General features: G+C 49.7%; 1 protein-coding gene across 1 annotated transcript; it reads right to left on the reverse strand.

Annotated features, from left to right (window-relative positions):
• Window positions 1-1,152: 1,152 nt before the first annotated feature.
• On the reverse strand, window positions 1,153-25,692 carry PARP6 (poly(ADP-ribose) polymerase family member 6). Its single transcript, XM_056865719.1, has 22 exons — window positions 25,679-25,692; window positions 23,604-23,681; window positions 22,913-23,007; window positions 20,932-20,992; window positions 20,537-20,627; window positions 19,277-19,343; window positions 17,999-18,148; window positions 17,696-17,873; window positions 15,763-15,816; window positions 15,015-15,110; window positions 13,651-13,743; window positions 12,442-12,567; window positions 11,323-11,388; window positions 10,214-10,281; window positions 9,164-9,212; window positions 7,659-7,771; window positions 5,733-5,805; window positions 4,473-4,542; window positions 3,301-3,380; window positions 2,482-2,545; window positions 1,711-1,795; window positions 1,153-1,302 (listed from the first exon to the last, which is right to left on the reverse strand). The coding sequence occupies exons 1-22, from the start codon at window positions 25,679-25,681 to the stop codon at window positions 1,200-1,202; spliced, it is 1,863 nt and encodes a 620-aa protein (XP_056721697.1). The 5' UTR covers window positions 25,682-25,692; the 3' UTR covers window positions 1,153-1,199.
• Window positions 25,693-26,918: the final 1,226 nt, after the last annotated feature.

Below are 26,918 nucleotides of genomic sequence, written 5' to 3' on the forward strand. Positions count from 1 at the left end.
TGACCTCAGGTAACCCTTCGCGCATTGGAAATTGTGAAAGTTGACCTATAGTAACCCCAGTGACCTCAGGTAACCCCTCTAGTAATTAGCACCTGTATCAGAACAGTTATGTTTCCTGGGATGTGGGTCAGAGAGCAGACAGGTGGCATTCTCTACTTCCCCCCCCCCCCCATTCCTGAAACTGCATACAAAGTTGGAGGGTTCAGATTGTGGCCTCTGCTCAGTGGTGGCATTCAGTCTCCCAAAACGTCTAGCGTCCCACAAGGGTTCCAGCAAGGAATTTCCAGGCAGCTAGGGTCCTCCATTTGTGCCCAAGCTGCACAATATGGCTCCATCTAAAGACCATGTCCCCCTACCCCCTACATGCTGTCAGTGTATGTAAAATAATCTTCAAACGTATTTCCCCACTGGGCTTCTATGGCTTCTTCCCATAATGCACCACTAGAAATTACTACCATTTTTCTTCTGCTCTCTGCTGTTCCAGAAACATGTGTGTGCCCCTTAGCGGTGTGGAGACAGCCAAGACTTTTATATCCCCAAAAGCAAAATAAGCATTTTAAAACTGTTTTCTTCCTATAATCCGGAAGCCTTCAGCGCTCCTCAAAACCTCTTCTGCAGCCAAATTAACTTTGCAATACTCTCTTCCCGTGCAAGACTCTACCACCTGCAGAGCCGGGGTTCCGTCCATCACGCTCGCAAACCTTTCTGCCCCAAACACAGCTTCCGGCTGGCCACATAGCAGCATTCCACTCCGTTTCTTTTTTAAAGAGAATTTTAATAAGCTAAAACCATTTGCTCTCTCTTTCTCTCTTTTTTTTTACTCCCCTCCCCCTTTTTTTTGCTTATTTTCGTTGCTTAAAAACGTCATCGCTGTAAACAACGGGAGCGCGCGGTCGGCCGTCCCAACAGTTCGAGGGACCAGCGACACAAGTCCACCCCTCCGAATCTCTCAGTGTAACTCTACATACAGGCCCGGGGGGAGGGGCCACTTCCACCCCCTCCAGAGGCACTCCCGGGGTCTCCGCCATACAGATGTGACGCTGGTTGCCCCCTCTGCCCTCCCCCCCGTGGCTCTCAGTCCTCATCCGGCCAGGGTGATCATTGCTTCTCCGGTAGCCTCCGACGCCTGGCATCCCGTCTGCCCGAGTGGACGCAGGGGCAGCGCTGGCAAATGCTGAAGGGGGTGCTCCGTTTCCCCCTCAGTTTGTATAGACCTGAGTGCCAATCACACGCATGATCTCCTTTTGGATCTTAGGGTCCTGAGTATTGATGTTGGCATCTCCGACTTGGCCATCTTCATACCTGTGGGGGAGAAAAGGAGGCTTTTTGGAAAGCTGTGCCATGCCACGGGCAATAGGTTAGAATCACAGAGTTGGAAGGGACCGCCAGGGTCATCTAGTCCAACCCCCTGCACAATGCAGGAAACTCACAACTACCTCTGCCACACACACCCAGTGAGCCCTACTCCATGCCCAGAAGATGGCCAAGATGCCCTCCCTCACGTCATCTGCTTAAGGTCATAGAATCAGCATTGCTGACAGATGGCCATCTAACCTCTTCTTAAAAACCTCCAGGGAAGGTTGCCTGCAGCAGATTGTCTTTTCTTCTGTGGATACATTTTGGAGGAGGGCTATGGCCTGCCCCAGAGTAATATGGATGACACAGTTCTGAAAAAGAGAACAGTTTCCCCCACAAGCTGAGGCTACTCACACAAAGAAAAAGCGAGTGCAGACGTGGTCAGACACCGGGCACACCCAGATGTTGCCGTGCTTCTGGAGATCCTTTGACGTGATCACTGCAAATGAGGAAAGTGGTCAGCTGTACTGCAAATGGATCCTAAACTTTGCTTCTGCTTGTGTGGCGCCCGTTTCTCTGACTAGGCAGGCCCCAGGTTCCCAGTCCAATCCCTGCCATTTTCCAGTTAAAAAAGGATTTGGCAGTAGGTGGTATGAAAGGCCTCTGCCAGTCTGAGTAGACTATACTGACCTTGCTGGACCAAGGGTCTGATTCAGTATAAGGCAGTTTTGTGTTTGTTCGCCATGGACAAAGAAGGGTGTAAATGGAATCAAGGCATAGCATGGGCATTGGAGTCTGTCTTATGAGAGATGGAAACCCCCCAAAGAAAACATCTCACTAAAGAGATGCAGAGATTTGGGAATTTCAGTCTCAACCAATCAGACTTCTGTAGTCATTTATTTTCTGCAGCCCCCCCACCCCGGATGTGCCTTAATAACATTTTAGCAAAGAACAGAAGACACGGTGTCAGCCCAACCATTTGGAAGAGTGCTAGACTTCTGATCAAGCCAGGCTGGTTCTTACAGCTTTAACTCGGAGCGTTTTGCCTGTGTTGACAGGTGTGCTTCAGTGTCCAGCGGGGGGATACGGAAGCCAAAACGGGGGCTCAGGTCTGAACAGATGGGGAGAGTGAGAGGCACAGAAGGGGGAAGAGATGCTTGCCCTCACACCTCCGTTGTCACTCACCTTCACAAAGTGCGATGCAATTTAAATTGCGACTCTGTAGGAACCTGGACTGGATGGACCGAGTCTGCAAAGCAAAGCAGAGAAACCGGAGTTAGAATCCTCTTTTATTTGGGGCTACAGCATTGCTCATTGCTTTGATTCCATCTGAACCATCATCGACCTTGGGGATCGACCAACCCCAAGACGGAGGAACAGAACGGAGGTACCCTCATCCCAAGCGCTTGGAGAATCATGCTTTTCTCTCACGACCATTCAAGGCAGCAGGGATTGTGTTGGCATAAAGACACCCCTCACGCTGTGTCCGTCTGCGTGTTTTAAACTAGGAAAGTTGTAACGTTGTATTTACATTTTTAAAAAAAGTTGGGAGATCAGTCACTAATAGTACAATCCTATGCAGAGTTACTCTGGTCTAAGCCCATTGAAATGAACGGGCATAGAATGGAGTAACTCTCCTTAGGATTGCACTGTAAGTCTCCTAGGGTAATGCGTTGTTTGACCCCGAACTCTCACATTAAGGGCAGAACAACACAGACTGTCCCTCTGTCGGTCTACCCGAGTCAGGTCCCTGGCAACCAAGAATCAACAAAACAATCAAACAGTGGGGGGGGATTCCAGAGGGGGAGCCGTGCTAGCCAAAATAGCAGCCCCGCAGCAACCTTAACAGCTAACGAATTTATTGCGGCACAAATCTTTCATGAGGTTACTGCTTCGGACACCCGAAAAGAACAGGTATGACGGGGGACACTCGTAAAATCCAGGGGTTGCACACCCAGGTTACGGCAAGAAGCAAAACGACTAGCGTCACCGGGGAAAAATTACCTGGGGGATGGTGTTCATCCGGTTGTACCTCTGTACCAGCTCATCCTTCGACGGCATCCGATGCTGCCCTTTCCCCATCCCTGCACGGACGATAAGAAGAAGATACACCCGGTGATGATGGTGATGGGGAGTAAGTGGTTCCCGAGCGTGTGTGCAAAGTGCTCTAGCCGCTTTGTGGAGGGTGATGCCATGAAGCAGCAAAACAATAACACCCCAACAAACCGCAATCAATGAGTTCGCAACTGGTAGGTGCGTAAAAACAAGACCCCAAAACACACACTATCCTGTATTATTCTGCCCCCAAGACTGCAAAGAAAAAGACTTCCTCTGGGATTCCCCGGAACCTCACATTGAGATCGATATACACACAAGACGTTTGATGGGAGTAGGTGTGTGGCTATCACCCCTCCAGTGGGACATTCCTCAGTTATTATTATTGTTGTTATTATTATTTACTGAATTTATACCCCCCTCCCTGGCCAATGTTGGGCTCAGGTTGGCTTCCAGTAAGATATACAACTATAAATACATCAATTAAAACACTACATTAAAATCAAAATCTACATTCAATTTCCCAGGCCATTGGAATTTGGTATCCAGTGTGGTGTAGTGGTTAAGAGCAGTGGTTTGGAGCAGTGGACTCTAAGGGGGATCAGAGTTCTTTTTGCTGTACCTTCCCACAGCAATTGAGTTCAGAGAAGACAGACAGCAGAAACCACCAATTCCTATGGCCCCAGCACGAGCAAATCCCACCCTACCCCATGCAATGGAAAGAACACACTCCTTGGTATGGATCGAGCGCCAGACCTGCTCAACATCCCACAAACAGTATGAAGAACGTGCATTGGCAGCCACTGTGCGGAGTCTGAATGCGCAACAATGAAATGAGGCAAGTTGTGGGAAAGGTTTAAACGACCAGCAGCTTCAGGTCCCAGCCAAAACCAATGCCACACGGGCCTACCACAGAGTTTGAAATTGCATGGAAGCGCGGGGAGTCCTCGGCCCCACACGAAGCATCGGAAGGCTTCCCCAAGACCCAGTGGGTGGATGAAAAACACATACAGTGGGAGCAGGGGGAGAGAGAGCAGCTCTCAGATGCCAAGCGAGCATGTCTGCAGGATGGAGGGGGGGTTCACCAACAGATGGAAGGGGACAACGAGAGAGCCGCTTACCTGAATATCCAAACGAAATACTGGAGATGGGGCTCAAATAGATCCCTTTGCCGTAGGCTGCTCCGTGCAGCTTGCGGGAAAACACCAGCATGAGCCAAAAAATTGTTTTAAAAAGAGCACAGGCCAGGGAAGATGGGAATGAGCTCACAAGCTCGTCCTGAATGGTTGGCTTTCCCCATTTTGCGATGACGCAAAAAACTTTCCCCATTTGGCCTGCGACTCCCTGCCTTCCATTCAGATCCACCAACTGGTACACAAGTGACCATTTAGTCAGGGTTTGACCAGATCGCCCTTAATGAGAGGGCGTTGATGGCTGGGAGAATAGAAGGGCTCAAATTGGTCAGGGGCGGCCCTTGGTCCCTCTTGGATGGACATCTCTATGAGGTCGTGTGGAGTGGCTTCTCTGAGCCCCCTGTAGGGCTACGCTGTGGTTAACCAATGGTAGGTCAATGCTCAAACCATGCTGGAACTGCATTCATTGTGCGTTAGCAATCAACAACAGCATAAATGGCCCAAGGTGAACATGAATAGACCCTCAGACAGAATATATAATGATATCTACAAACAAATGGACATTACGCAGTACTGCTTTTACTCTTCAAGTAAGATCAAAAAAGCTCTTTTCAGTGACGAAACGGTTGATTTGTTCCGGACCACCGTTACTCCTTACTTCAATTTGGCAATTGTCTGGATATGAGCTGTTTGCCAAAACAGCTGAAAACAGGACTGTTATCTACAATTACTTCGTCTCTACTTCACCGGTTGTAGCTGTGCCTGCCAACTATTTGACTTACGCAGGCAAAGAGCACGTTGAGTTTCGCTCATCTTCATGCCAGCGTTCTAATGGCTAATAGGGACTATTATCTATGCTCTCTCTGGATTTACAATCTGTTTACTTAAGAGCTTTTAAAATCTTATTTGAAGAGTAAAAGTGGTACTGCATAATGTCCATTTGTTTACACATATCCTTACACATTCTGTCTTTAGGATCTATTCACGTTCACCTTGGCCCATTTATGCTGTTGTTGATTGCTGTGTTCTAATATTTTTCAGCATATTGTTTGTTCCTTTTGCTTGTTTATTCATTGCGCGTTAGGCTGAACCCAACTGGCTTGGGAGGCGACTGCGATCCATCCTTGAAGGAGTTAAGCTCTTGCCCACTACCAAGTGGATCTGCCCAAGCAATGAATGGGCCAGGAGATAAGACTCCCAACGAGTTATCCAGCCTGGCTACACAGGGGAAAAGCCGCTGTCCCTTACCTGCAATTTGGTGTAGGATGCGTTGACCAGCCCGTTGCGCAGAATGGAATGCCAGTTCTCAATGTGAGAGCCACTGCAGGGCGAGAGAAGAGGGGTCAGCTTGTGAGGCCGGCTGCAATCCTGCACATGAGCGGGATGCTACAGGGAGGCGCCCAAATGTGCATACACAAAAAATGCCTGTATAACTAACTGGCCTCGGGAAACCTTCCTACTCAGACCAGTCAAAAAACACTCAGAAGAATAATGGACAAAAATCTGATCTTCTGGAAAGGGAAGACACTTTTATAGATCGGTCCCCCCCTTATGGGATAAGTCTGGTTTTCCCCTTCAAATGTCATCCGTACCTGCCTCTGCCAAGCCTGGCACCTCTCCTCCCCGCCCTCAGCAATATTTTTAGTAGGCTGTTTGCTCAAATTTTTATGATAATTTGTATGGTAATTCTTGTAAATAATCATATAGTGCCTGATTGTGGGGGGGGGGGTTCATTGAAAAAAACTTCTCAGGGGAGAAGAAGGAAGGAGTTTTGCCACGCCCAACCAATCGGCACAGCCCTTTCTCCTTTTAACCAGCAGGATTTGTTCCACCAAGCCAAATCCTCAAAGGAAAGGATGTACATGTGACACCACAAAATTCCTTCCACAGGGCTTTACCTCTCTTTCCCTTCTCTTCTTCTGTCTCTCCATTCATCGGCCAAAAGGATGCATCCTCCAGAACCCATCCCCAGCATAGATACCTTCCTGGAACCTGCACATTTACCACAAGTACCAACTGGTCCTACCGCATATGACAATCCACGCGATCCAAGACTACGATATTCTAGTCAAGTTTCGTTTCCTTCTGCGTTTGGATCTCACTGGTACCTAATCTTTCCTCCTAACACCCGCGCAGCCCTTCCTCAAAGGGGCATTTCCTTACTTCTCTTTTCCCAAGATTGTGCAATCCATGTTTCAAACAGTAGGCCAAATCTGACACACAGTCAATTAACAAGGCACCCATGGGAACGGGCGGGACAATGAAATCCACCAATCCAAAATCTCTGAAGGCTCTGGCCATGATTGAGAAGAAGAGGTGCAAAGGAGAGGAAGGGGGGCAGTGAGGGAGTTCTGGCTACACCAATAGTACATGCGCTCGTAACTCTTTCAGCAAGGTATCAGATGCGGGGCCAAGCCAGACACGATAGGGCCATCGGTCAGATGACTGCCCCACTTAAACTGAGTTGTGAGCATCACTTACATTAATAGTAAACAGGTTGGATGGGAGAAAAGCCCTGGGTTGCTCCTAAACTATTGACTGGCCAGAAATCTACAAGATCTAGTCAAAAACAATGTGTAATGAAAACTATCACTTATGCACGTCCCACTCGATTTGGGTCTCCAGCTTACTCCAGAATACTTCAGGTCATTATGGTTAAAGTGGCCAAAACTGAAAACAGTTTGCCGTCTTGTTTGTGGGCTTCCTAGAGGCACCTGGTTGGCCACTACGTGAACAGACTGCTAGACTTGTTGGGCCTTGGTCTGATCCAGCAAGGCTTTTCTTATGTTCTTGTGAGCATGCCTATTATATTAGGTGCCGTGGAACACGGGCAGGACAATGCTGCTGCAGTCGTCCTGTTTGTGGGCTTCCTAGAGGCACCTGGTTGGCCACTGTGTGTGAACACACTGCTGGACTTGATGAACCTTGGTCTGATCCAGCAGTGCCTTTCTTGTGTGGGCCTCTTCCTGTGGCTATTCACCCCTATTCAGAGCCCCTCTCCTGTCCACTTACTATTAAAGAAAGATCCTTCACCTCCTTTGCTTTCTACACAAACGAGATACGCGTGAGAGGAAACCCGTGTCTACCACCATCACATCTAAGTTCGGCCCTTAGCCTGAGAGGAGCAAAACTGGGGAGAGTAGCAAAGTGGGGAAGAGGAGAGGCCAGACTTACTGGAAGGCGAAGGTGCTGCCATACAGCTTCTTGGCTGTTCGGAAGCGGGCCTCCTTGGCAGGAGGGCTGCTCAGCAGAAGGAACTGGTGTGAGGTGTGCATAAATTTCAGCTGCTACCAAGGGAAACAGGCCCACATGGAAGGGAGAGAGGAGAGAAGAGAGGAACGAAAGCAAAGAGAGAGAGACAGCGAGAGGGAGAGGGAGAAAGAGGGCCATCATGCACGGAAGTTTTCGGCAGGCAATTTCTCCTCCAAATCCAACCGTTTCCCTTTTCTCCATACTTATCTTCTATTTAAACTATAGGGTGGACGGATGGAGCCTCCGTGTTTAGGAGCAGAATCATAGAGTTGGAAGGGACCGCCAGGGTCATCTAGTCCAACCCCCTGCACAAAGCAGGAATTTCACAACTACCTCCCCCACACCCCCCCGCAGCGACCCCTACTCCATGCCCAGAAGATGGCCAAGAGGCCCTCCTTCTCATGATCTGCCTAAAGTCACAGAATCAGCATTGCTGACAGATGGCCATCTAGCCTCTGCTTAAAAACCTCCAGGGAAGGAGCGCTCACCACCTCCCGAGGAAGCCCGTTCCACTGAGGAACCGCTCAGACTGTTAGAAAGTTCTTCCTAATGTCTAGACGGAAACTCTTTTGATTTAATTTCAACCCCTTTGCTGGGAAAAGCAATAGGGAGAAGGCTTTGGCCTCCGTGCCCTGTTTGTAGACATCCAGGGGCGTCTGGCTGGCCACTGCGTGGATCAGGATGCTGGACAAGACGGACCATTGGTCTGATCCAGAAAAACGGCCCGAGGGCATTTAAGGGCAGGTGTAACTTTTCCTACCGCGGCACGACAGGTGAAGCAGCCCTCTTTGACACCTTAAAAGCATAGGGGCATCCTTTTCAAAGAATACTGCGTCACCTTTTTCTACGGATCAGGCACTTGTTTTCTAAAGGAGTACACCGCACGCTTCCGGTGTTTATTGGCTTCATACCGAAAACTTTAGAGCTTGCTTCCCTGAATCACGGAAACTGTAACCAAGTTAATCTTGCTGGCAAGGTGGTACTGAAGTTTGGAAGGGAGGGGACCGGAGGAAGATTCTCCTCCCCACAGCTCATCGTGTTTGGATGTATTAGAGACGAGCTCCAGAAGTTCTCCCTCAGCTCGGACTGGCAGCGGCTCTCAGGTAGAGGTCTTTCACGTCACCTCCTTGCCTAGTCCCTTTAACTGGAGAGGACGGGGATTGAACCTGGGGCCTTCTGCATGCCAAGCAGATGCTCTGCCACTGAGCCACGGCCCCTCCCCATGGCTCTCCAGAGTCTCAGGCAGAGGTCTTTCACATCACCTACTTGCCTGGTCCCTTTAACTGCTGATGCTGGGGATTGAACCTGCATGCCAAGCAGATGCTCTACCACTGAGCCACAGCCCCTCCCAAGGACCTGTCATGTGACAGGCCCTTCCCCCAAAAAACTCACACAATCAGGGAGGCAAGGAGGAGCGCCCCACTTACCCTGCTGAGAGGTAGCTTGACAATGTGAGATCTGTTGCTGGAGATTATCCTAGGGAAGAAAAGCAATTTGTTAGCACACTGGAGAATCCGCGCCGCTCCTCCAGCCAATCTGAAGCCATCTCCTTCCCTTGCTGCCCCTTCTTCACTGAAGACCTCCTAGAAATCTCTGCACCATAATGTCACTAGCTAGAATCAAAGAGTTGGAAGGGACCACCAGGCTCAGCGATTCCAACCCCCTGCAAAGTGCAGGACATTCACAACTACCTCCCCCCAAACCCCTGGTGACCCCTACTCCAGGCCCAGAAGATGGCCAAGATGCCCTCCCTCTCATCATCTGCCTAAGGTCATAGAATCAGCCTTGCTGACAGATGGCCATCCAGCCTCTGCTCTAAAACCACCAGGGAAGGATGGCACTATTTACAATTGCAGCATCTGTTGGTATTTAAACATGGTCCTGTGGTGTTAAGTGCCCCCTTTGCTCCAGGAAACTCTAACTGAATCAATGCAATAAAGAAAAGAAAAGGAAACCTTTAATATTTGTCTATAAATGTTTTATGTTGATTAATAAATATGACATGCAGAGTCTCAGTAATGAATGGAATAAAGAGCTGGATCACCCTATTTTGCCAAACCAATGGGATATGGCCTTAACGTTTATACTTGCTCTCTCTATGGATCTTAAGTTGCGACTTATTCAGCAAAAAATTATGTTAATATATACTGGACCCCACAAAGACTCTTTAGCAAAGGAATCATAGAATCATAGAGTTGGAAGGGACCACCGGGGTCATCTAGTCCAACCCCCTGTACAATGCAGGACATTCACAACTTTCCCCCGACACCCCCAGTGACCAGAAGATGGCCAAGATGCCCTCCCTCTCATCATCTGCCCAAGGTCACAGAATCAGCATTGCTGACAGATGGCCATCTAGCCTGTGCTTAAAAACCTCCAGGGAAGGAGCACTTACCACCTCCCGAGGAAGCCTGTTCCACTGAGGAACCGCTCTAACTGTTAGAAAACTCTTCCTAGCGTCTAGACGGCTGCCTTACCACTGAAGGAGAGGGTGCGCCAGAGGATCCAACTTGTCCATTTGCTTCTTGATCTCCAAGTAGGAACCCTGTCGGGAAAAAGCGCAACAGCGTCCAAATCACAACCAGCACAAAGGCCTCACATCATGACAGTTAAGCAAAAAATGGTGGACAGCAGAACAGGGAGCCCGTTGTTTGCAAAACGTGCCCCTTCCTGACCTCGGACCAGTCCTTGCACATACACAGACATGTGCCAAATGGGGCCAGAGGTTCACATGCTCTGATGTGGGGCTTTTCTGTCCTCCCGGGTAACATTAGAAAAGAGCAAGAGTCCAGAAGCACCTTAAAGACGAACAAAGTTTCTGGCAGGATGGGAGCTTTCGTGAGCCACAGCTCACTTCTTCAGATACTAGCTGTATCTGAAGAAGTGAGCTGTGTGGCTCATGAAGCTGCCTTCTACTAAATCAGACAGACCCTTGGTCCATCAAAGTCAGTATTGTCTACTCAGACCAGCAGCGGCTCTCCAGGGTCTCAAGGTAGAGGTCTTTCACATCACCTACTTGTCTAGTCTAACTGGATAGGCCAGGGATTGAACCTGGGGCCTTCTGCATGCCAAGCAGATGCTCTGCCACTGAGCCATGGCCTATCCCCATGAAGCTGCCTTATACTGAGTCAGACCCTTGGTCCATCAAAGTCAGTATTGTCTACTCAGACCGGCAGCGGCTCTCCAGGGTCTCAGGCAGGGTCTCCCATCACCTTTTTTGCCTAGTCCCTTTTAACTGGAGATGCTGGGGCCTTCTGCATGCCAAGCAGATGCTCTGCCACTGTGCCACGGCCCCTCCCAGTGTGAGCCACGGCTCATGAAAGCTCCTACCCTGCCAGAAATGTGGTTAGACCTTAAGGTGCTACTGGACTCTTGCTCTTTTCCACTGCGATAGACAGACTAACACGGCTACCCATCGTGATCTATCTCCTGGGATAAAGCATCAAACGGCAATATTAAGGAGCAAGAGGAAAATGCCAGGCAACGGGTGTTTCCAGAGTGGGTTTCTGCTCCCCCAAGCGCAAAGGTAGCCGACGGAGGCCTCCAGAAGGAACATCAAGTGTGCAATGAATTGGGCGGTACCTACTTGGGTCATTTCACGGATTGACATGACGCTGTCCAGAGCCTTCTGCAATCGCTCGTAGTTCTTCTTCTGTGGAACCAAAGGAGGGGATAAGAAGAAGAAGAAGAGTTGGTTTTTATATGCCGACTTTCTCTACCACTTAAGGGACTCAAACCGGCTCACAATCCCCTTCCCTTCCCCACCCCACAACAGACACCCTGTGAGGTAGGCGGGGCTGAGAGAGTTCTAACAGAGCTGTAACTTGCCCAAGGGCATGTGTCGGACACAGAAGAGATCTGATCATGTTTTGCTGGATCATCACCAGGGAAGCCATGAATATGTTGTTAACCGCTCTAAGCCTGACTTTGCCAGGAAAGGGCAGGATAGAAATCCAATCAATCAGTCCGTCAGTCAATTACCAGTTTTTGGATTTCTACTAGTTAGCCACGACAATCTGCTTTCAGTGTGTCCAGACTGACCCAAATCCTGACGCAAGCCTGGGCATCCGTTACTGCCTGGCACCTGCCACTGGATTCTGCATTGGTCAGACCTCACTTGGAATACTGTGTCCAGTTTTGGGCTCCACAATTTAAGAAGGATGTTGACAAGTTGGAGCGTGTGCAGAGGAGGGCAACCAGAATGGTCAGAGGTCTGGAATCCATGCCCTATGTGGAGAGACTTAGGGAGTTGGATTTGTTTAGTTTGGAGAAGAGAAGGTTGAGGGGAGACATGATAGCCATGTTTAAATATTTGAAGGGATGTCATGTTGATGAGGGAACTATCTTGTTCTCTGTTGCTCCAGAGACTAGGACACGGAGTAATGGATTTAAACTAATAGAAAAGCGATTCCACCTAAACATTAGGAAGAACTTTCTGACGGTGAGGGCTGTTCGATGGTGGAATGCACTGCCTCGGAGAGAGGTGGGGTCCCCGTCTTTGGAGGTCTTTAAGCAGAGGCTAGATGGCCATCTGTCGGGAGTGCTTTGATTGTGGGATCCTGCATTGCGGGGCGAGGGTTGGGGTCACTGGGGATGTGGGAGGGAGGTAGTTGTGAATTTCCTGCATAGTGCAGGGGGTTGGACTAGATGACCCTGGTGGTCCCTTCCAACTCTATGACTCTATGATTCTATGACTCACACCAACCTTGGGGTTGAAGGCGAGGGTCTTGGGATCGCTGGGATCCACGACAGAGGGGTAAGGCTCGAAGATGATGCTCTTCCGTGGAGACTCCAAGGCTGCTCGACACATGGCCACAAGGAGGTCCACCACCTGCGGGGGGGGGACAACAGGTCATAGCAGAAGGGACCAGAAAGTCATCACAACATGCCAACAACTCGTTCAGTTTCCCACCTCCAATTTGACAACCCAGCAAGAAACCACAGTGTGTGTGCTAAGTGCCGTCAAAGTCGCTTCCGACTCACGGCGACCCCATGAATCAAAGTCCTCCAAAACATCCTATCTTTAACAGCCTTGCTCAGGTCTTGCAAATTGAGGTCTTCCTTTATTGAGTCAGTCCATCTCTTGTTGGGTCTTCCTCTTTTCCTGCTGCCCTCAACCTTTCCTAGCATGACGGTCTTTTCCAGTGACTCTTTGTCTTCTCATAATGTGACCAAAGTACGATAGCCTCAGTTTAGTCATTTTAGCTTCTAGGGTCAGTTCAGGCTTGATTTCATCTATAACCCACTGATTTGTGTTGTTTTTTTGGCAGCCCACGGTATCCGTAACACTCTCCTCCAGCACCACATTTCAAAGGAATCTACTTCCTTCCTATCAGCTTTCTTCAGCTTTCACACCCATACATAGTAATAGGAAATACAATGGCATGAATTAACTTGACCTTGGTTGCCAGTGACACATCCTTACACTTCAGAATGTATTCTAGCTCCTTCATGGCTGCCCTTCCCAGTCTCAATCTCTTTCTAATTTCTGGCTGCAGTCTCCCTTTTGGTTGATGATGGAGCCAAGAAATAGAAAGTCTTTAACAATTTCAAGAAACCACTGTGTATTCGATTTCCATGAAAACAAAACAGAGAATCCTGTGGATTCTCCAATGGGAGATAGTACGGAAAGGCACTGAGAAAGGGGTCACGCATCATCTCATTCCATGGGTGGGAGTTGAGGCCACCTTCCCTAGTGGCTCTGAACACACGTGAAGCTGGCTTATACTGAACCAGAAGCCCATCAAGGTCAGCACTGTCTACTCAGACCGGCAACAGCTCTCCATGGTCTCGGGCAGAGGTGTTTCACATCACCTGCCGCCTGGTCCCTTTAGCTGGAGATGCCGGGAATTGAACCTGGGGCCTTCTGCATGCCAAGCAGATGCTCTACCCATGCAGCCTCAGCCCTGGTTACCTCGGCTCCTGTAGCCACCTCCTCTGCAGCGCCGGACATTACACCCAGGGTGTAGAAGGAGAAGACGCAGAGCTCCCGCGTGCACACAGCAGGCTGTAGGGAGACAAAAGCCACACAGTTAGCAAGAGAAGGTCCCGTCCACTTTGCGAGGCAAGCAACGTTCCCCTTGGCCACCAGAAGGCCCCAGTCTACCCTCAATATGGCACCTCTTGGCCTGAGGAGTCCTTCAGTTGCTATTTGGGGTTGAAGTACATTTCTAAAAATGAACACAAGCGAGTAGAACTGACAATTTATTTATTTAATTTATTTATTTTTCCTCCAGCAAGCCAGGCTCAGGGCGGGTAACGACGATTAAAAACACAAGATATGTAAAATACAAAAAAAAGTCATTAACATCATTAAAACCACAATCTCAGCAAAACACCCAGATGGCCATAAATGTACCCAGGTGCCACGGCATAATGGAATATCAGCGATTCAGCCCCCCACAGATTTCAAAAGTGGGGAGTGGGATGGGGAGGCCAGTAATGATGGATCCTCTTGCAGCTGTCCTCAGTTATAGGCCTGGCGGAATAGCTCCGTTTTACAGGCCCCGCGGCCTGTAAAAATTTTAACATTGGTGCAATCCGGTGCTGAGTTGCTTCAGTTTAAACTCATTGAGGCTGGAGTCACAGAAGTGCAATGTAAATGCAATCCTTACGCAAACTCCGAACAATAAGCACTTGCTCACTTGTCTGTAGCCGCCCGGAGATACGAGACAATTGACAGCTAACTCCCCCAAAACTGTACCGCCGTGACTTCATGTACTTTCAACTCGATTCCCACTTCTTTCTAGTGCAATGCTATGCAAAGTTATTCCAGTCTAAGACTACTGAAATATATGGGCTCAGACTGGAATAACTCCATGTCGGGCTACACAATTCGTTCTCGTTTTATTCCAAGGCAAGCGAGGCATCCAGGTTCCCCACCATGGTCCAAATTTTGCTCAGCTGGACACCTATGGACCGATGAAGCTACCCTATACACCACCGGTCCATCCAAGTCAGTATTGTCTACTCAGACGGGCAGTGGTTCTCCAGGGTCCCAGGCAGAGGTCTTTCACATCCACATACTACCTGATCCTTTTAAACTGGAGATGCCGGGGATTGAACCTGGGACCTTTGACACATCAAGCAGATGCTCTACCACTGAGCCACAGCCCCTCCCCGTTCCAGGAGCAACCTTGGTGGAAAGAACTCCTTGTGACCGACTTGAATACTTAACATCTGCAAAGAAAATCAACCCCGGAATGGGAGCTGCCTCAGTTTTGCCCATTCGGGCTGGTAGACGGAGAACCTGGCACCTAAAAAGGGAGAAGAAAGTACCTTAAGCATGGACCCATTCTGGAAGACGTGCTGTTCATCACACACCACACAGTATTCGTTCAGGGTAGGAATCCTCTGCTCTGCGTACTTCATGATCTGGGTAAGAACATAAGGATACAAGAGGGTCAGAGCAGCTTCCCACATCCCCCCTTTCATGGTCAGCCCATTCCCCTCCAGCCTGATGAAGGAGGAGGAGGAGGAGGAGTTGGTTTTTATATTCCAACTTTCTCTACCACTTAAGGGAGAATCAAACCGGCTCACAATCACCTTCCCTTCCCCTCCCCACAACAGACACCCTGTGAGGTAGGTGGGGCTGAGAGAGCTCTAACAGAACTGTGACTAGCCCAAGGTCACCCAGCTGGCTTCATGTGGAGGAGGAGAGGGCAAACAAATCCAGTTCCCCAGAATAGCCTCCGCTGCTCATGCGGAGGAGCAGGGAATCTGGTGAACTGGACTGGTTTCCCCGCTCTTCCACATGAAGCCAGCTGGGTGACCTTGGGCTAGTCACAGCTCTCTTCGAGCTCTCTCAGCCCCACCTACCTCACAGGGTGTCTGTTGTGGGGAGGGTGATTGGAATCCGGTTTGATTTTCCCTTAAGTGGTAGAGAAAGTCGGCATATAAAAGCCAACTCTTCTTCTTCTTCTCCTCCTCCTCACCCTCCAAGGTGGACCCTCCCTTTTTTTAATCAGTGGGAAAGGCAGGATAAAAATGGACCGACATCCTGAGAACTGGAACGAGGATCGCTCACCTGGACCAGAAAGCCATACTCCAAGGTAGGGATGTTTTTGCAGTGGCCGCCAACCTGCAGAGAGGAGACAGGGGAAGCCCGGCCGCATTACTCTGTACCTATTCGTTCATGGCTTCTCGAACACATTTCCCCCCCTTCGTGTGCTCGTTTCCCAGAAGACCCTCCTATAACCCACATCGCACGCAACAAGGTTGCCCGAAAACTGCCCCCCACGCCTACTGAGACCCCTACCCAGGGGTGTCCTATTGAGAATGAGGCGAACGAGAGCTTGCAAATAGCTCTCCAGGCTTCAAGAGTTTTTCTTCATTAGAAAAATTCTTTCCTTTTTTGGAACGCGGTCAGTCTGATCTCTGTGATTCATGCTGAGCCCTGCTAAATTGCACATACGTAGAGAGGGGGGGGGGCGGTGGTTTGAAATAGCTCTCGGAGCCAGCGTGGTGCAGTGGTCAGAGTGTGGGACCAGGATCTGGGAGGCTCGTGAACACATGAAGCTGCCTTCTACTGACCCAGACCCCTTGGTCCATCGAAGTCAGTATTGTCTACTCAGACCGGCAGCGGCTCTCCAGGGTCTCAGGCAGAGGTCTTTCGCATCTAGAGGGCCATCTGTCAGCAATGCTGATTCTGTGACCTTGGGCGGTTCATGAGAGGGAGGGCATCTTGGCCATCTTCTGGGCACTGGGGATGTGGGGGGAAGGTCGCTGTGAATTTCCTGCATTGTGCAGGGGGTTGGACTAGATGACCCTGGTGACCCCTTCAAACTCTATGATTCTATGATCTTCCTTTAAACTGTGCTCATTGTTAATGGAGACCCAAAGCCTCTGATGACCTAACACAGGAGACTAACGAGCTGCCATTCCCACGGACCCTCGTAAGGCCCTGCAGTAATCGGACTCTGCAAAATGTAATGCGAAGGCCTCCCTGCGTGAAGAAATCTAGGCTGTCAGGGAGGAGGATTCTAGCCCTGACAAGCTAGCTTTCTAAATGCCCTGAGTTTTGTTTTCAATCAATCAGGTTTTATTTCGATACAATATCAGCTCTGAATAAAAATCAAAGTGAGGTTAAAATAATAAAATAATTAAAAAGTTGATGATTCTGGGAAGGATGATTTGAAGAAGAGGAGGAAAGATCTTCTATGGGGAAAGGTTTTCAATTAGCCGTTTACGAATCCCGCTAGACCGGAGGCAGAATTTGGCTACTTGAGTGGTTATCTCCCGAGAGGAGTCTGCTAAGAGAAGGGAAACTTTAGCTTCTTCCGATCTCCCAGGAAAGGATGACAATATGGGGAGAATGTACTGCGATCTTATGTCATTGTAGAAGGGACATCATCAGCAGAACATGTTCTATTGTATTGTCCTCTCCATCATGAGATAAGAGTCAAGACTATCCAGGAAATTTTTAAAAACAATATGGGTCTGTCTGATTAAATTCGTACTCAGCAACTTTTGGTTTGTTAATCTCGAGATGCGTGGCTGAACTTTGTGCCGCTGCATATAAGGCATGGAAAGATGTCCGTCATAAATAGTAAATGCTATTAGATAAACCTTTTAGAAGTTAGAATATGGTTCATTTCAGAAATGGGATTTTATTGGGATCGTGTCAATAATTTTTATCTAAGGATTTGTTGAGCAATTAATATTGTTTTATGGTGATCGTATGTTATTTTGATTTGGTCAAATGACTGTGAATTAAAGATAGATTGATTGACATGCTCTATTGTTTCCACGAGCTTTGTTTTTAAATACAGACAGACTTCGATCATGCGGTTCTCCCAACTCAAGCGTTACGTGGCAGCACAGGGCCAGAGGCAAACGGTGCGATCCTCCAGCTTGCTGAAGAGCGCGGCTCTAACGGCCGGGAGGAAAAGCCTGGACCCATCCCCGAGCGCAAACCCACGGCCAGCCCCCAAGGGACGGAGGCTAGAGAGGAAACCCACCAGGATGTTGAACGGGGCAACACCTGCCTGGGTGCCGGGGGGGTAGCCGAACACCTCCACCTTGGGGTTCTTCACGGTGCAGGAGATGGAGCGGTTCACGAGGCGGTTGACGCGCAGCTCCGGCACCCCGAGCTTGCCCTTCAGCACGGAGTCCTGGATGACGGGGAAGCTGGGAGACCTGCGGGAAACAGACCGGTCGGTCTCTCGGCGACTCCGCCGCCGGTCAGCAGCGAGGGTAAAGGGGCCAGAAATAAAAAAAACGGGGAGAGGGGAAAACCACCCGCGGGAGGAAAGCGGCCGTACTTGGGGATGGGCGAGAAGATGCTGAGGCCGGCACGGAACTTCTTGATGGTGCCGCTGGCCTTAAACCAGCTGTGCCGCTTCTCCTGCTGGGTCTTCAGGAAATCGTTGCTGAGGTGTTTCCATTGCTGGGATGTGAACATGCCCAGGATCCTACGGGGAGGAAAGAGGGAGGCGTCTGGCTGACCGGGCAAGGCCCACAGGGCAAGGATCTCCCTCGTTGGGAGGATCTACCACCACCACCCCCGACAGATTTGGAAGCATCGATGGGATGCAAGAGAGAAAGCAAGAGGAAAGGAAAAGAGGACAGAGAAATGGTGGCAGAGAACAGATGGGAAAGGAGACAAGGGGCTGTGGCTTAGTGGTAGAGCATCTGCTTGGCATGCAAAAGGTCCCCGGTTCAATCCCCGGCATCTCCAGTTAAAGGGACTAGGCGAGTAGGTGATGTGAAAGACCCCTGCCTGAGACCCTGGAGAGCCGCTGCCGGTCTGAGTAGACAATACTGACTTGGATGGACCAAGGGTCTGATTCAGTATGAGGCAGCTTCATGTGTTCATGTGATATAACCACAGGGAAGAGAAAGGCAACAGGATGGAAGGAAGGGACAGACCATCCAAGAGAAAAGAACTCCGCTTTTAAATCAACAGAACACATGAAGCTGCCTTCTACTGCATCAGACCCTCGGTCCATCAAAGTCAGTATTGTCTGCCCAGACCGGCAGCGGCTCTCCAGGGTCTCAGGCAGAGAAAGGTCCTTCACATCACCTACTCGCCTAGTCCCTTTAACTGGAGATGCCGGGGACTGAACCTGGGACCTTCTGCATGCCAAGCAGAGGCTCTACCACTGAGCCATGGAAAATAAATGGAAAATAAAGCAAGTTTTCAACTCTGACGCCCGATGCAAAGGATATCACATTTTCACCACGAAGACGCCAAGGAACGGAGAGAAGCTACTCTGCGCCCACCTTTCCCCATCAGTGGATTCCAAAAGCATGCAAAGGGACAGAACGGAGAGGTGAAGAAACATCAAACTCACAGGTTTTGAACAAGCATCTCCCTAAAAAGATTCGCTGCCACCTTACTGTACCAGAGTTTGCTTCTCTTTGGAAAAACAATTCCATCTCCTTGCAAAGGAACGGGATTTAAAATCTGCGGGCAGTTACACAAACCACAAGCCCCCCCCCCTTCCTTTTCCTGAGAAAAGTCACCAATTTGCCCTGCCTATGAAGGTTCTTATTTATTTTTTTAATCCCACCGGGAGGAAAATGAATGTTTCACGTACTTCTTCAACTGTAGGCCCAATCCAAATCCTTCCTTATTGGATGGCTGGAAAACCTCGATGGACGGTTCTGGAGGAAAAAGACCAAAGAAATCCATTAATATATTTAAACGCATAAGAGAAAAAACACAACATTTTGTCCCTTGACCTCTGACCTCTTTAGTCACACAGTGTCCCCCCCCCCCCCAGGAAGGGGCTCAAAGAAAGATAAGACCCAGGAGAACAAACAAGCATTGGCTGCAGCCTGACCTTAGTTTTGAAGACGGCATTTGTTACTTTGGGGTATTTCTCTCTTTCTCCCTATACCCAAAGGCATCCCTTTCTACAACCACCCCTGTCCTTTGGCATCCCGAACACTTTCCCTTCTTATTCGCTTTAGGCTGAAAGACAGCATGGTATGAGTCGCTGGGAGATGCAGGTTCGAATCTCCACTCAGCCATAGAATTTTGCTGGGTGACTTTGGACTTTGAAGGAGGGCAGAAGGATGTGATAAATTGATTTGGGTTCCAAGTCAACTTATAAGTTTGATTAGGGGAGGGGCCGTGGCTCAGTGGTACAGCATCTGCTTAACATGCAGAAGGTCCCAGGTACAATCCCCGGCATCTCCTGTTAAAGGGACCGGGCAAGTACATTATGTGGAAGACCTCTGCCTGAGACCCTGGAGAGCCGCTGCCAGTCTGAGTAGACAATACTGACTTTGATGGACCAAGGGTCTGATTCAGTAGAAGGCAGCTTCATGTGTTCATGTGTTCCCAACTGGGGGAAAAGCAGGGTGTAAATAGAAAAGAAGGAGAAGGAGAAGAGTTGGTTTTAACATGCCGACTTTCTCTACCACTTAGGAAGAATCAAACCAGCTTACAATCGCCTTCCCTTCCCCTTTCCACAACAGACACCCTGTCAGGTAGGTAGGGCTGAGAGAGCTCTAAGAGAGATGTGACTAGCCCAAGGTCACCCAGCTGGCTTCGTGTATAGGAGTGGGGGAACCAACCCGGTTCACCAGATTAGCCTCCGTCACTCATGTGGAGGAGTGGGGAATCAAACCCGGTTCTCCAGATCAGAGTCCACTGCTCCAAACCAATGCTCTTAACCATTACACCACGCAAGGCCAAAGCCCAGAGGCAGCAAGGATTCTCTGTTTTGGTACCGTGCCTACTTCTTAGGCACTTTGCACACGATAAACAATAAAGTTTTGACCTTGCCCTTGCAAACATGGTTGGCTCCTGGGCCAGAAAGCTGCTACTGCCCAGCTATGGGTCTACTCACCGGGGCCATCGAGGTACTGGGAAAGGGAGAATCGCAGCCGGAGGACGATGGGCTCGGTCCGTAGGACCTTCCAAGCTGTCGCCACCTCCTCCTGCAAAGAGAAATGGATCGTCACTGTACAACAGATATGAAGGACGGGGGAGTGAGGACCGAGGGACAGGAATGGAAGTCACTAAGGTAGGAGCTTGTTGGTTTAGTACGCTGCTGAAATAATTCGTCTCCTGGAGTCGCCTTTGCGGACAGGAAAATCCAAGAGGCGAAAGGTCATGGTAACACCAGAGGTGAGGATCTCTCACATTTCTGGGCTACAAATTGTTGGAAGGATTGAGTACAAGTATGCACACAAACCATCTCAGTCCCCGCCTCCCCCATTCTAGCACGTGTCTGTTACTCACATCTAGAAAGCCGATATTGATATGCAGGTCAATATCCACATCGTCAATGGTCCCATATTCTCTGTGGGGAAAGGATTAGGAAAACACCAGTGAGAAAAAGAGTGAGGAGGAGAAGAAGAAGGAGGTGGTTTTTATACCCTGATTTTCTTTACTGAAAGAAGAATCAAGTCAGCTTACAATAGCCTTCCCCTCCCTACAACATGCACCTTGTGAGGTAGGTGGGGCTAAGAGAGTTCAGAGAGAACTGTGACTAGCCCAAGGTCACCCAGCAGGCTTCATGTGGAGGAGTGGGGAATCAAATGTGGTTTTTCAGATTAGAGTCCTCCACTCTTAATCACTACACCACGCTGAATGAGAGCTGGAGGAAGTGAGCCAGAGTGGTGTAGTGGTTAAGAGCGGTGGTTTGGAGAGGTGGAGTCTGATCTGGAGAACCGGGTTTGATTCCCCACTCCTCCACATGAGCGGCAGAGGCTACTCTGGTGAACCGGGTTGGTTTCCCCACTCCTACACACAAAGCCAGCAGGGTGACCTTGGGACAGTCACACTCCCTCAGCCCCACCTACTTCACAGGTTGTCTGTTGTGGGAAGGGGAAGGTGATTGTCAGCTGGTTTGATTCTCCCTTAAGTGGTAAAGAAAGTCAGAATATAAAAACCAACTCTTCTTCTTCTTTTCCAGCAAGGCTACCATATGCCCTTATTCCAGAACAGCATAATCTTACCGAACATAATAAACGCACCTTGCCACAGAACAAGTCCAGCTTCACAGTATCTTGAACACATGAAGCTGCCTTCTACTGAATCAGACCATCAAAGTCCATCAAAGTCAGTATTGTCTACTCAGACCGGCAGCGGCTCTCCAGGGTCTCAGGCAGAGGCCTTTCACATCACCTAGTCCCTTTAACTGGAGAAGCCGGGGATTGAATCTGGGACCTTCTGCATGCCAAGCAGATGCTCTACTACTGAGCCACAGCCCCTCCCCTTATACAGAGATGAACAACCATCAAAATGTCTCGTACCGTTGTAATTTTGATTTAGCTCCCCCCCCCCCCAGAATACAAATAAGCAGACAACTGGACAGATGCATACCACTCTGACCCTTAAGGCCAAGCAGCCGACACACAGCCCTTTCCGCGCAAAGGGAAGCTCTGATCTATCCATTTTGGGGTGGCCAGTGAGGATCTGCCCTCAGCAGCGAGGGCTGAGCGCGTGGCCCATGAGGCTCGGCTCGAGCCTGCTAGCTGCAAACTGCCTCTGGCTCATCTTTCCGGGCACAACCTCCCCACTGCGGCCACTCTTGCTAATTGGCGTTTCTGCTTCAGAAGGCAGGAGGAGAGGTAATTTGCCCCAGGCCAGCAGCAGCTCACCAATGCATGTGTGAGCGTATGCACACACAGAGAGACTCACAGTCTGCAAACGCCTCTTTGCAGGAGCCGGAGCATTGCCCCTGAAAAAGATTACGCTGCTCTTTCGAGGCAACTATATTTAGAAAGGGAAGGAAGGAAGACTTTTCCTGCCAGAGCACTGAGGCAGCTTTCCATTCAACCCCAAGGATGTTTTCCTGAATGCCCTGACCCTAAAGAAATTCTCCACATATTGTCTTTGGGGGGGTTTGCATAATAATAATAAGAAAAAGAAGAAGAAGAGGAGGAGGGAGAGGAGGAGGAGGAGGAAGAAGGAAGGAGGAAAGAGGAAGGAGGAAAGAGGAAGGAGGAAAGAGGAAGAAGAAGAAGAAAAGGAGAAGGAAGAAGAAAAGGAGGAGAAGGGGGAGGGGGAGGAAGAAGGAGGAGGAGGAGGAGGAAGAAGAAGAAGAGGAGGAGGAAGAGGAAGAAGTAGTAGAAGAAGAAAAGGAGGAGGAGAAGAGGAGGAGGAGGGAGGAGGAGGAGGAGGAGGAAGAAAAAGAAGAGTTGGTTTTTATATGCTGACAGGATACCAAATCAGCCCTGGTCGCCTGAGCAATCCAGGTTTAGACCCCAGCACTCACCGGACGGATACAGAATTCTCGCTGTACAGCTCCTTCACTGCCTCGATGTCCGCGTCCAACTGTGGGTGGCGATACAGGTCTGCCGCACAGGTCCCCTGTGGAAACACACATAAAACTGCTGCAGAGACACAGAATCCCCACTGGATTACTTACTGAAGGGTTCGATCTGACCTTAAATGCACAGCCTTCACTGCACAGCCTTTCCTTAAGAAAGTATTCCTCGTCGGTAGGGAAAGGGCAGCCCTAATCCTGCTCCTTTAAGATCCAAAAAGCCCTCCCTGAAAGTGAGACAGAGGACAGCAACAAAGAGAACGGAAACATATTAATTCAGTTCTCTTCGGTGGTAACACCGATATATTCTGCCGGTTGGTCAATGCCCCTCTCACTTACATTACCTACTGCTTCACCGTCTCCTGCTTCCTTCACTGGATTGAAAAAACCCCACTGAAATACTAGAACGCCAAGGATTAAGGACCATCTCCGATCATTTCCAAATGCCACTAACGTCTAAATTTGGTAAAGGATGTTTAAAAATGAGGTGCATTCGGTCTGAGTTTTGATAGCATGCTCCTACGCGGCCCACTGCTGTCGCTTGGGTCGGAGCTCCACAGGACGTTTTACACCCTCCTGCTGTGGCTGAGCAGGTCAATGCCAGGCTACCTTTCCACCCCGAGGATACCAAGGGCCTCACCTGTACTCCGTACAGGAATTCTTCCGATTCGTTGTCTCCATCAGAATCATCGTCAGTCCAGTATTGGCCTTTGATGTCCTAAAAGACAAGGAACAGTGGGGAAGGGTGCCGACAGTTGGCAACACCCCAATGACACGGGACATTTCTACAACGTATTTTTAAAATTGCCAGTATTCAGCCGTGGAAAATAAAATAAAGTTTTGGGTTAGACGCGGACCGTGTTGGCTACAGTTCACATGAAGACTTAAGAACATAAGAAAAGCTGGATCAGACCCAGGCCCATCAAGTCCAGCAGTCTGATCACACAGTGGCCAACCAGGGGCCTCCAGGAAGCCCCCAAGCAGGACGACTGAAGCAGCACCATCCTGCCTGTGTTCCACGGCACCTAATATATTCGGCATGCTCCTCTGATCCTGGAGAGAATAGGGATGCATCATGACTAGTATCCCTTTTAACTAGTAGCCGTGAATACCCCTCTCCTCCATGAACATGTCCACTCCCCTCTTCAAGCCTTCCAAGTTGGCAGCCATCACCGCATCCTGGGGCAGGGAGTTCCACAATTGTACTATGCGCTGTGTGAAGAAATGCTTCCTTTTATCTGTTTCGAATCTCTCACCCTCCAGCTTCAGCAGACGACCCCACGTTCTAGTATTATGGGAGAGGGAGAAAAACGTCTCCCTGTCCACTCTCTCCAAACCATGCATAATTTTATAGACCTCTGTCATGTCTCCCCTCAGCCGCCTTCTTTCCAAGCCAAACAGCCCTAAGGCATGAAGCTGCCTTCTACTGAATCATCTAAGTCAGCCTTGTCTACTCAGACCGGCAGCGGCTCTCCAGGGTCTCAGGCAGGGGTCTTTCACATCACTCCCCGCCTAGTCCCTTTAACTGGAGATGCCGGGGATTGAACCTGGGACCTTCTGCATGCCAAGCAGAGGCTCTGCCACTGAGCCACGGCCCTTCCTGTGTTCTGGGAGCACAGAACATCCCCCCCCCATTTCACTCTGACCTGCTCCGTTGGGAAGCTGATGCTGCACAGTGGCTGCTACAGTTAAGAAGCCCTGAGTTTATTTATTCGTTTATTAAAATATTCACATCCCGCCATTCCCTTTGGTTCAAGGCCGCTTGCAACAACGGCCTCAGCTAAAACCAAAGATGAAATAGACTCAAAAAGCCAGCTTTAAGCAAGGCTTAGCTTCGGCCGTGCTCCCCCGGGGCCAGGGGCCCCGTCCCTCTGCGGAGATGCCATCCTCTTTCCACAGTACACAAAGGCAAATTAACCCGCCAGAACAGCAACCGTGGCACTTCCGATTACTTTGCACATTTATAATGCCAACTCGAGGGTGTTAAGCGCGACCTCCCGTCATCTCTGTTTGCTCCCTGTAAGGTGCTGGGGCTGCTCTCCCAGCCGGACTCCTTCTCACCCATGAACACCTGAAGCTGCCTTCTACTGAATCAGACCCTGGGTCCATCCAAGTCAGTATTGCCTGCTCAGACTGGCAGCGGCTCTCCAGGGTTTCAGGCAGGGGTCTTTCACACCACCTACTTGCCTGGTTCCTTTAACTGGGGATGCCGGGGATTGCACCCCAAGCAGATGCTCTACCACTGAGCCACGGCCCCTCCCCACTCCTGTGCCATCCAACACACCCCAAAGAGACTGGGAGGGGGATCCACCTTCATTACCCCCTTTGCGCACCCCCGTTTCCAAGACTGTCAAAGTAATAACAGGAAATAAATCCAAAAGATCCTGTATATTTTCCTCGATGGACAGTGCCAGGGCCCGATTTCAAGCACCGAACCGCGGCGCCCGTTTTTCAGATCCGTGAACCCCAAAGTTTACAACGACGGGACGGCGCGTGGGTCCCCTTCACTCCCATATTCAACGCTCGTGCAAAGCACGACGGAGACCCCCCTTTCCCGACAACACGTGCCTAATCGGTCTCTCGGCTTTGGGTGTTTCGAGCCGGTTGGCACGCGCCCGTCCGCCGTCGCCACCCGGGGAAAGGCAGCGTCTCCGGGGGGGGGGGGGCTGGCCGATTGCTCCGCCAAGCCCCCCCTGCCAGCCCCTCTGCACTTACCATTTGCTTCGTGGGTTCACAGTTGCTCCTTCCTCTGGGCTAGGCCTTGCCACTCCATGCTACCCGCCGGCCAGAAGAGAGCCGCGAGACAGACATCCGGGCGGTGGAAAGACCTCAATGTCAGGGTGGGGTGTCAGCGGGGAGAGTATGTTCTTTTGTAGCCCTGGCAACCGAGTCACGGTCCTCTAGGAGGCTGAGAGCACCGCGGGTGACGTCAGCGCCGTTCAGCGGCCCGCTCATTGGCCATCGGGGATGCTGCCTGCCGAAAAAGGGAAACCCAGGACACTTTTTTGGCATCTCCATTCAAACCGATAGTAAATACAACGCCGGAGGAGGAGGCGCAAACCCGGCAAGCGGCGGCGTTCGGCAGCTGCTCACCTGGAACGAGTGAACCCCCCCCCTCGCAGCCGAAAACACCTCCGGTTACAATCGAAAGTAAACGATGCCCTAAAATGACTTTTATGCTGGACCCCAATCATAACCAACTTGCAGAACAATTTGATGAAAAGTGGGAACCGTTTCACATTTATATGACTTCCAGTTAATCAAATGATTGAAACACACTGAACAGTATTAGAATAAGTAATAGGCAATGTTTTATCCAGCATGTTCTCACCATTTGTCATGTAACCCCTGGGTTTTCAAGCGGTATAATTCACTTTTTTAAGGTAATAGTTAGACAATCTGATTGACCTCCATACCTTAACAATTACATATCTAGATATATTATTTCACCTGATTAATATTCATGCTTGTCATATGGTATTGTATTCGACTTAAGTTTATTTTTCTATTGAATCTGCTTTATTGTTTTTGTATATTAAACGGCTTTTACCCTTTCCCCCTTTTCCCTTCTGTATCCCCCTAACTATAAAAATAAACCTTAAAAAAAAAGTAAATGATGCCCGCGCACCTAGATCTCTAGGGTTGCCAATCTCCAGGTGGAGCCCGGAGTTCTCCTGGAATTAAAACTGATCCCCAGACGACAGAGATCAGTTAACCGGCGATAACGGCAGACTCAGAGGGCAGACTCTCTGATATATCATAGATTCTGGGTAAAATCCCTCTCCAAATTCCCCCCCTCCATTGGCACCACCCACCCCAGGAATTTTCCAGACTGGATTCTGCAAACCTATATACATGCACACCTTTTTTAAATTTTAAGTAGGATATGAGTTTCTTGCAGGCGAGTGGGTGGAGTAACAGTGATCAACCACAGGCCATTTTATTTTGATTAGTC

Source organism: Euleptes europaea, chromosome 20, assembly GCF_029931775.1.
Source record: "Euleptes europaea isolate rEulEur1 chromosome 20, rEulEur1.hap1, whole genome shotgun sequence".
In the NCBI taxonomy this organism is placed as follows: domain Eukaryota; kingdom Metazoa; phylum Chordata; class Lepidosauria; order Squamata; family Sphaerodactylidae; genus Euleptes; species Euleptes europaea.

Excerpts from the sequence above, each read along its gene's own strand:
- PARP6 (XM_056865719.1), bottom strand. Across the intron at positions 12,568-13,650 it reads AGGTGGCTACAGGAGCCGAG|GTGGTGGACCTCCTTGTGGC; the intron begins GTAACCAGGGCT and ends CCCCCCCCGCAG. Across the intron at positions 7,772-9,163 it reads TCAAGCTACCTCTCAGCAGG|CAGCTGAAATTTATGCACAC; the intron begins GTAAGTGGGGCG and ends TTCCCTTGGTAG.